Here is an 8,986-nt window from a genome sequence, read left to right on the forward strand (position 1 = left end):
CCTCTGAGGATTAAAATTTCGGCCAAACAAAAAATTGCTTACTTGAAATAGGAGTCCTTTGATTTGGGAATTCTGGACCCACCACCTTATATCAAATTGATTTCTTCATCAGTGTTTGATTTCTGCATATACCAAGTTTGTCAAATGGATCAGGTGGCAATGATTGGTCATATTTTGTCTTTTGAGCTTCTGATCAATCTAAAGCCTGACTCAATTAGGTGAGCAAAGCCAAACTGTTAGCTGCAAGAACAGTTAACAGAAATAGTGTAACTGCAGTTAAAATTTACATTTTCTGACTTTTCAGCTTTGGTTTTTGGCTTGTTTAACAGCTAATGTTCCTTAAAATCGTTGCGGTGACATGTTTGGACCCACCAAATTGTGAACTTTCAATCCTTTCGGAGAAGATTGGCCACTAGTTATTGGTGGTTGCTATAGCTCTTAGCACTAAGAGTTGTGCTGGAATGCTTACTTATCAAGAACTTCCGGCCCAAGCAAGCCTTCTTTAATGTTTGGTCTACAAACCTCAGAAGATGATAGCTGATGATGTCGGGAATGTTTGTACTTCATAGTTAGATTTGCCTACTAATATACCTATATATGTGAGTTCTTTGAACGGTCTGGGATGTGTACAGTTGGATATGGATATCGGAAAGGGATTCTTTTCTTAATCTCTCTTGGGAATTACAGATTTTGGGTTGCTGTTTCTGCATTTTAGGGGCTTAAATGGTTTGAATTATCGGCGATGGGGTGGGTTGGAAGCAGGCGGTGGGGTGTTTCCGAATTTGGTTATCTTTATAGATAAGTGAGAGCTTGAGTTTTCCCCATTTGCAATACCTTCATGATAGTCAGGTTAAGCCTCCTGGTTGCTGCTACCATTGCAGCGATTGCAGCAAGGCAGCACAGCATAAAAAACTCTGGTTCATCAGCCTCAACAGGCAGGCATTCAGGTATTCATCTCTATGAGTTCCAGAAATGTCACTTGTTTATTAATTTATTGGAACACAATTATATTGTACAAAAATGGTTACAGCTCTTTTATCCGTTGATATAGTGCAACTGAGCCATATTTAGTAAATATTGTTTCAGAGACGAGTTAAAATTTACGCCCCCTTATTGCAAAATTTTTATAATCTTAGTTCTTATAATTCTTCTGGTGATATTGTAACTTAGAAAATGGTAAAGCAAACAGTAACCATCAAAGCGAGAAGGAAGACGAAGAGCAACTTACATATTCTGATGATAGCCTCAGGGAAAAGCATGTAAGTGCATAACAAACTTCTATCAGAGTCCCATCTCTTTTGCAACATCGTAAAATTGGCAGCAAATTTTATGTTCCCTTCCTTTACCTATAGGTTTTAGAATTCTTTTAGTTTAAAAAAAAAAAAAAAAAATCTGTTTTTAGTTAACTAAGAGTGGTACATATTGCAGAAAGAAGAAGAAGAGGAGGAGGAGGAGGAGGAAGACGAGGAAGAGGTTAAGTTAATTAGCAGCGTATTTAACCGTGCTAGTGATATTTCACCTGGTGATATCGGAGATGAAGATATTTTACCTGAATTTGAAGATCTTTTATCTGGGGAGATTGAAATCCCATTACCTGTTAACAAGACAGATACAAAAGAGAAGGACATATATGAAGCTGAGATGGCAAATAATGCTAGTGAGCTGGAACGGTTGCGTAATCTGGTCAAGGAATTGGAGGAAAGAGAAGTAAAGCTTGAAGGTGAATTACTTGAGTACTATGGATTGAAGGAACAAGAATCAGACGTTGATGAATTACAACGGCAACTCAAGATTAAGACAGTGGAGATTGGCATGCTCAATATTACTATTAACTCTCTGCAGTCTGAGAGGAAGAAGCTTCAAGAAGAGCTTACACGGGGAGCTTCCGCCAAGAAGGAGCTAGAGGCAGCCAGGTACAAAATCAAGGAATTGCAGAGGCAGATTCAGCTCGATGCTAACCAGACAAAAGGCCAGTTACTGTTGCTCAAACAACAAGTTACTAATTTGCAGGCAAAAGAGGAAGAAGCCGTCAAGAAAGATGCTGAAATTGAAAAGAAGCTGAAAGCTGCGAATCAATTAGAGGTGGAAGTCGTGGAGCTTAAGAGAAAGAACAAAGAACTTCAAATCGAAAAGAGAGAACTAACTATTAAGTTGAATGCTGCTGAAGCAAGAGTAGCAACCCTCTCCAACATGACGGAGGTCAGTCTTTCTGCTTTCTTGGATTACGTGCATGTCTTTCTTTTCTTTACGTTTTTCATATGAGAAGAAGAGAGAAGATTTAAAACATTGGCATGTAAGTTTCTTGTTTTCTTTTTCCAAACATGTAGTTTCTCTTTTGGCGTCGGCTATTTCAGTTTAGGACTTAGCCCCTGACTATTCTGAGTTGAAACTTGAGACTAGAAACCTAGAGATGCCAAGATTGAATAGTTTCTTTGTTTATCAAAAAGGATTCAGCAAGCTGGTGGAAATTGCACCGGCGATTTAGCAAGTATTATGAATGAAACAAGTTTTAATCAAGTGGCTTCAGTGCTTGTAAACATGTTCGTGTGATTTCATACTTACAATGCTTTCCCTCACATGTTTCAGACTGAAAAGGTTGCTAATGTAAGAGAGGAGGTTAATAATTTAAAGCATGCGAATGAGGACCTATCGAAGCAGGTGGAAGGTCTTCAAATGAATAGGTTCAGCGAAGTTGAAGAGCTAGTGTACCTCCGTTGGGTAAATGCATGCTTGAGGTATGAGCTCCGGAACTATCAGACACCCCAAGGAAAGGTATCAGCTCGTGATCTAAACAAGAATCTGAGCCCCAAATCGCAGGAGAAGGCCAAACATCTGATGTTGGAGTATGCAGGATCAGAACGTGGGCAAGGGGATACAGATCTTGAGAGCAACTTCTCTCATCCGTCCTCCCCTGGAAGTGAAGATTTTGACAATGTTTCTATTGATAGTTCCACGAGTCGATATAGTAGTCTCAGCAAGAAACCTGGGATAATGCAAAAGCTGAAAAGGTGGGGGAAAAGCAAAGACGATTCTAGTGTTCGTTCATCACCAGCTAGATCTTTGTCTGGAGGCTCTCCAAGTAGACCAAGTATGAGCGTTCGACCAAGGGGTCCGTTGGAATCCTTGATGATAAGGAATGCAAGCGACAGTGTTGCCATCACCACATTTGGAAAGGTGGATCAGGAAAATGACTCCCCTCAAACTCCCACTCTTCCGAACATTAGAACACAGATGTCTTCTAGCGACTCACCTAATTCTGTGGCATCATCTTTCCAGTTGATGTCGAAGTCAGTTGAAGGAGTTTTAGATGAGAAATATCCTGCTTACAAAGACCGGCATAAGTTGGCCTTAGAGAGAGAGAAGCAAATTAAGGAAAGGGCAGAGCAAGCAAGGGTAGAGAAGTTTGGTGACAAATCAAGTGTAAGTTTGAGCTACGAGCCCAGAGCCAAGGCTGAAAAGGAGAGATCAGTAGCTTTACCACCAAAACTTGCCCATATCAAGGAAAAGGCAGTTATTTCTAGCAATTCAAGCAACCAAAGTAATGATGGTAACGCCGATGGTAATGCTGTTGATCCTCAAGCAATAACCAAGATGAAACTTGCCCAAATTGAGAAAAGGCCTCCTCGGGTACCTCGCCCGCCTCCTAAGGCATCTGGAGGTGCCCCTGTTGGTACAATTCCCGGTCCCCCAAGTGGAGTACCACCTCCTCCACCTGGTGGCCCACCGCCACCGCCACCACCACCTGGTGGACCACCTCGTCCCCCACCTCCACCAGGAAGCCTGCCTAAGGGGGCAAGCGGTGGTGATAAAGTACACCGTGCTCCTGAGCTGGTTGAATTCTATCAGTCATTGATGAAACGTGAAGCAAAGAAGGATACATCGTCTTTAATATCTTCATCATCTAATGTATCCGATGCGAGGAGCAATATGATTGGGGAGATTGAGAATAAATCATCATTCCTTTTAGCTGTGAGTAGAACTTTGTTTGTTTTTTATATCTTTTATCTTCTTATCTGAGGCATGAAATATGGTTCTTAGTACTCAAATGTTTCAAAGATTGAAAATTTATGCGTTGGATACAGGTGAAAGCTGATGTAGAAGCTCAAGGTGATTTTGTCATGTCGTTGGCAGCAGAAGTTCGAGCAGCTTCCTTCACAAACATAGAAGATCTTGTAGCATTTGTGAACTGGCTAGATGAAGAGCTCTCCTTCTTGGTATGCCATTAATGTTCTACTCGATCATATATTCCCCTCAAAGGTTCCTTTCAATTATACAAACAAGGGATAACATTTCACTCATCAGATGGCTAGCAGGCTCAACTGCTAAACCATTAAATCTGAACTCCTTCTGTATTGCATGCTTTTCGATATTGTATACTCACAAAACCTCCTTCCACCCTCACTTAGCCATCTCTTGCTGCCTTTGGTAGGTTGACGAAAGGGCTGTCCTCAAGCACTTTGATTGGCCTGAAGGAAAAGTGGATGCGCTAAGAGAAGCAGCTTTTGAGTACCAAGACTTGATGAAATTGGAGAAGCAAGTCTCCACTTTTGTTGATGATCCCAAACTCCCATGTGAAGCTGCTCTGAAGAAGATGTATTCGTTGCTTGAGAAGTATGAACTTTCTTTTCATGCATGGAAGTGCTGCTTAGAAGAAATGCTTTTTCAATTTTTTTCTTTATTCTCAAGTGATCTATTATTTTTCTTCTAGGGTGGAACAGAGTGTATATGCTCTCTTGCGTACAAGAGACATGGCTATTTCACGGTGCAAGGAGTTTGGAATTCCAGTCGATTGGTTATTGGATTCAGGGGTTGTCGGCAAGGTATGCTTCAAAACTCAAAAAAACTATACTGTGCTTACTGCTGCTAATATTTTGTATGATTATGTTATGTATCATCTCGCAAACTTGAGCTCATGTAAGATTTTTACCACTGCAGATCAAGCTCTCATCTGTGCAATTGGCAAGAAAGTATATGAAACGTGTAGCTTCGGAACTTGATGCATTGAGTGGACCTGAGAAGGAACCAAACAGAGAGTTTATACTACTTCAAGGCGTGCGTTTTGCTTTCCGAGTTCATCAGGTATAACTGATTTTTTCTCATTCTTTATGTAAAAATAGACGGTAGAATTAGAAAATTCCCATTACTCAAGAGTTTTCAAATGTGAAGGATTTGAAATCTTAGTGAAAAACATATAGAATTCGAATGCTAACTTGGAACTGTTTCCAGTTTGCTGGAGGCTTTGATGCAGAGAGCATGAAGGCGTTCGAAGAGCTAAGGGGCCGTGTCCATGGACAAACAGAAGAAACTAATCAGGAATCATGATTCATTCGAATTTCTTTCTCTGTTCTCGTCTCTATTTTCTGCTGTAAATTTCATCTTTGGCCGCTTAACGTCGTAGAATGTATGTTCATATGTATCAAGCGTGTATTACGATCAATAATCCATTTCAAGCCAAAAGGAAGTTAAGTTAGAAAGATCAATCATACGAAGAGTTATTTCTGGAAGTTGCTGTGTGAGCTTTATTTCATATGCTTGGTAAAATACACAAGTCAGAACCACCTTTGTTGAAATTGTAATGAAATCAGCTTCCCTACTCTCTCACAGAGACATCTCAATTAATTATAAAATATACGAAATCATTAGGACTTGAATACGCTATCGCATTGTGATTACAAGATTTCTGTCCATGAACTTGGCACCTCCAACCTTCCCTTGAATTTTCGAAGGCAGATGAATTACGCGTCTTTGATCCCCTGCTTCCACCAGCAACTCAGATCCTCCCCTATACTGCATTTCACAGATTTTTGTATGTTCAATATCACACCAAAGATGCCGAAAATGTGCACGTCAAAAGCCATAAAAAAAAAATTGAGCATAATAGTAAAATGAAAATGGTTATCAGCATACTTGGTATAGCTTGATCTCTGACTTGTCAAAACCTGGCATGAAAAGGGTTACTGATTTTCTGGCTGCATCAAACTTTACTGAGGGCGTTAGGTTACCACTGCCACTTCCTGTCATAGAAAGCAGATTTCGTGCACTTTCACTGAACATGTCCTGTATGATCGCATTCCAATCTAGAGGGGAACCCAAGGAAATATTTGGAATGCTAGCAAAAGGCAAGGGTGAAAAGTTTTTCTTGAGTCTTTCCTCTGATTCTGTGTTTTTATGTCGTGAAGCAATAGCAAAGGCTCCGGAAACCTGTGCACCAGCTTGGATTGTGCAACCCCAATAGCGTAATGCAGCATGAACAGACACTGGGTTGTCTGGGTCAATCACTAGGAAGCAGCCAAATTTTTCAGGTTCTGAGAAAGCAGATGACCCTCTCTGCGCAACACATAACAATTGCAGGATCTCATTGGATTTACAAACAAACTGCAGTTACAGGAAATATGCTGATACTTACCTCCAACATTTGTTCCAGACTGTCCCATATTTCTGCACTCATTTTCCCATTGAGACGAGGAGTACTGCTGCTTATACTCATGGCTTCGTCCACAAGTCTCAGAACTGAAGGGCCGGCAAACCTCCCAAGGTCAGTTTTCTCAGCCGTGTTCCGCATGTATTTCAAGTACAACCTATGCACAGATCATGTGATTCATGTCAATATATGAATGTTTGTTCATGTGCGTGTGTGAGCGTGCGCGTGTGGGGTGTGTTCATTGACCTTGCTTTTCTAGCTGCACCAATCATCCGCAGCATTTCCTCAGAGCTCATACCATCATATATTATAACATCAAAATTATCTTCGTTGCGGTATCTTTGTGCCACATTCCTAAAGAATTGAACAAGCCTCTCAAGCGCTAATGCGGAAAAAATAGGGTCCATCCCAGGGAGCACCCCAAGCTCTTCTCCGACAATCTGCTCAATCGAAAAGACAGAAGCATCACCAATCCCCCCACAGATAGACCATTAATGTGTAACTAAACCCCTCAACCGATGTTACATACCTACCCCTTCGAGAACTCCTTGTGTCATATTAAGGCGCGCATCCGCTTGCTTTAGCTGTTTCAAAGGTCCTAGAAGCATCTACATTATCAAGAAAGATCCAATTTGGGTCTAGGTAACTTGCAGCATATTTCTTGACATACATTAATTATTGGAAGGGAAAATGCAAAAAACCAAAAACGGATTCCGAAAACATACTTTGGTGGTTTCAAATCTAAGAGCAGAAAGATTGGGGCTGCACAATGTAGGAGAAGTTCCGATTTTTCGGTTTAGAAGGAACTCAGCAGTGGGATCTTGTGTGTGTATCACCAAGCATGTGCTAAACCCTGCCGTTGCAAAATGCTGAAAAACCCAACATATAATCAATCAGCTAAATTCATATGCTTGGTGGTCAAATTTCCCAATTGAAAAGCATTCAAATCATTAAAAAATTCAATCTTTTCATGATTAAAACTTTGCCCACAACCATAATTCCAACAAAATTTCACATTAACGTTAAATTGGGCATCGTTTGTTTCTTTAGTTTTAACTCAGACACATTACAGAGATACCTGGGCGGCGAAAACGGCGGAGGTGGTCTTTCCGGACCCACCTTTCCCCAAGAAAGTGACCAACTTGGTTGACTTCTGAGAAGAAGCATTATTCTTGTCATCCTCCGAGTCCGAGGAAGACGCTGCCAATGCGAGAAACCGGTGTCTTGTTCTTCTTGTTGTATGTCCTGTCGGCGGAGCAGTAGGGTTTCGAAGAAGGGACAAAGAGAAGGAGTTAGGAAGGAGAAGCAAAGCCATTGGAGGAGTCAAAGTAGGTGAGACAGACAGAAGAAGAAGGGTGGGAGCTGGTTTTTATGAGTGAGCATCAGAGAGAAGGGTGAATTTGTTAGAGACATTTTACTTGCCATCATCAATGGATGATACTTGGTTTCCATGTGCACATCTCCCTATTTTTAACGGGTCTTGTCTGGCAGCTCGGATAGAATTAATAATACGGATTCGGTTATTCTTCCATATTAAAATTACGTTTTTATTCTTTTATATGTCATGCACATGTTAATTTTAACGGTCTTTAAATGAATTATCTTGAATTAGCTAGTAGATGTAAACACGAATAGTAATTTTGTCAAATTGAAAGCACATAGACTAAATTGGCTATAGAACAAAACGCAGAGACCATTTTGACATTTAAACTTACTGTTTAAAAGGGAAAAAAACATGTTTACCATAATAAATGGTTTTATTACATTTCACACCTTCCCGATGCTGTTGATATCATACATATAGAAAATAATCTTACACAGTTTTTTTATATCGTTAAAGATGAATTTCATTCCCAACCATTAAAAAGTAATACATAGATGTAGTATGAACCAACAAGAAAAAGAAAATATGACAAACATGGACTACTAAAAAAACCTTTTGATTTGAAAATTTCCAAGGTGGAAAAATCCATCGAAAAGAAAAAAGATCTCTACTTGCCATCACAAGAAATCATCGACTCTGTGGCTCCGTCTCCACCTCCAAAAACGGCATCAGCCACGGAGGATCCAAGTGCCAACGACATACAAAACTTCTAAATCTTCTACTTAGCTGCTTAGCCGCCTCCACCAAGTTCCCATTCATGCCTTTATCGTCTTCAATCTCCAATCCTACACAGTGCAACTAAAGAATGAAGCTGTCAAAATGTGCAAATATAAAGTTGAAACACCAATAAAGTTTGAGTTTCTTATAGTATATGAAACATATATATGGTACTGTACATATAGGATTTGAATTGATCACCTATAGCTAGCAAGGTCGCATATCTCTAGCCGCAGGAGAGAAAAAGTTTGGCAAGGGACTGGCGACCCTAGGTGACCTTGGTGGCAGCTCAGAAAGCTGTTTTCCACACTCATCATAATATATCACACCTGAAAATTCAGGTGGCTGGCACTTTTCTCCCATCAAAATTGACCTCTGCCACACCCCTCCTTCTCCAAACCCATCATCCACTGCTTCAACTTCTTCCCCTTTATTTTTGGAGACGAGTGGAATTGCCTTGTTGC

The 8,986-nt window shown here is 40.4% G+C and overlaps 2 protein-coding genes across 2 annotated transcripts; one reads left to right on the forward strand and one right to left on the reverse strand.

Annotated features, from left to right (window-relative positions):
• The first annotated feature begins 24 nt into the window (after positions 1–24).
• On the forward strand, positions 25–5,504 carry LOC137737666 (protein CHUP1, chloroplastic). Its single transcript, XM_068477208.2, has 10 exons — positions 25–218; positions 330–947; positions 1,171–1,259; positions 1,429–2,199; positions 2,587–3,969; positions 4,083–4,214; positions 4,430–4,611; positions 4,709–4,820; positions 4,936–5,079; positions 5,227–5,504. Exons 2-10 carry the CDS (start codon positions 839–841, stop codon positions 5,320–5,322), a joined length of 3,018 nt encoding a protein of 1,005 aa, XP_068333309.2. The 5' UTR covers positions 25–218; positions 330–838; the 3' UTR covers positions 5,323–5,504.
• Positions 5,493–7,951, reverse strand: LOC137737667 (P-loop containing nucleoside triphosphate hydrolases superfamily protein). The gene is made up of 7 exons (XM_068477209.2): positions 7,500–7,951; positions 7,147–7,290; positions 6,955–7,029; positions 6,668–6,861; positions 6,407–6,578; positions 5,908–6,327; positions 5,493–5,787 (listed from the first exon to the last, which is right to left on the reverse strand). Exons 1-7 carry the CDS (start codon positions 7,734–7,736, stop codon positions 5,656–5,658), a joined length of 1,374 nt encoding a protein of 457 aa, XP_068333310.2. The 5' UTR covers positions 7,737–7,951; the 3' UTR covers positions 5,493–5,655.
• Between the last annotated feature and the right edge of the window lie 1,035 nt (positions 7,952–8,986).

This window comes from Pyrus communis, chromosome 13 (assembly GCF_041283825.1).
Source record: "Pyrus communis isolate YQ-2024b chromosome 13, ASM4128382v1, whole genome shotgun sequence".
Lineage (NCBI taxonomy): Eukaryota > Viridiplantae > Streptophyta > Magnoliopsida > Rosales > Rosaceae > Pyrus > Pyrus communis.

Bases quoted from the DNA above. Each gene is read 5' to 3' on its own strand.
- LOC137737666 (XM_068477208.2), top strand. From the start codon at position 839: ATGATAGTCAGGTTAAGCCTCCTGGTTGCTGCTACCATTGCAGCGATT. The intron at 4,821-4,935 runs GTATGCTTCAAA...TTACCACTGCAG, and splicing joins ATTCAGGGGTTGTCGGCAAG to ATCAAGCTCTCATCTGTGCA. The intron at 5,080-5,226 runs GTATAACTGATT...AACTGTTTCCAG, and splicing joins TTGCTTTCCGAGTTCATCAG to TTTGCTGGAGGCTTTGATGC.
- LOC137737667 (XM_068477209.2), bottom strand. From the start codon at position 7,736: ATGGCTTTGCTTCTCCTTCCTAACTCCTTCTCTTTGTCCCTTCTTCGA. The intron at 7,030-7,146 runs GTATGTTTTCGG...TTGATAATGTAG, and splicing joins TTAGATTTGAAACCACCAAA to ATGCTTCTAGGACCTTTGAA. The intron at 5,788-5,907 runs GTATGCTGATAA...TGTGAAATGCAG, and splicing joins CAGAGATCAAGCTATACCAA to TATAGGGGAGGATCTGAGTT.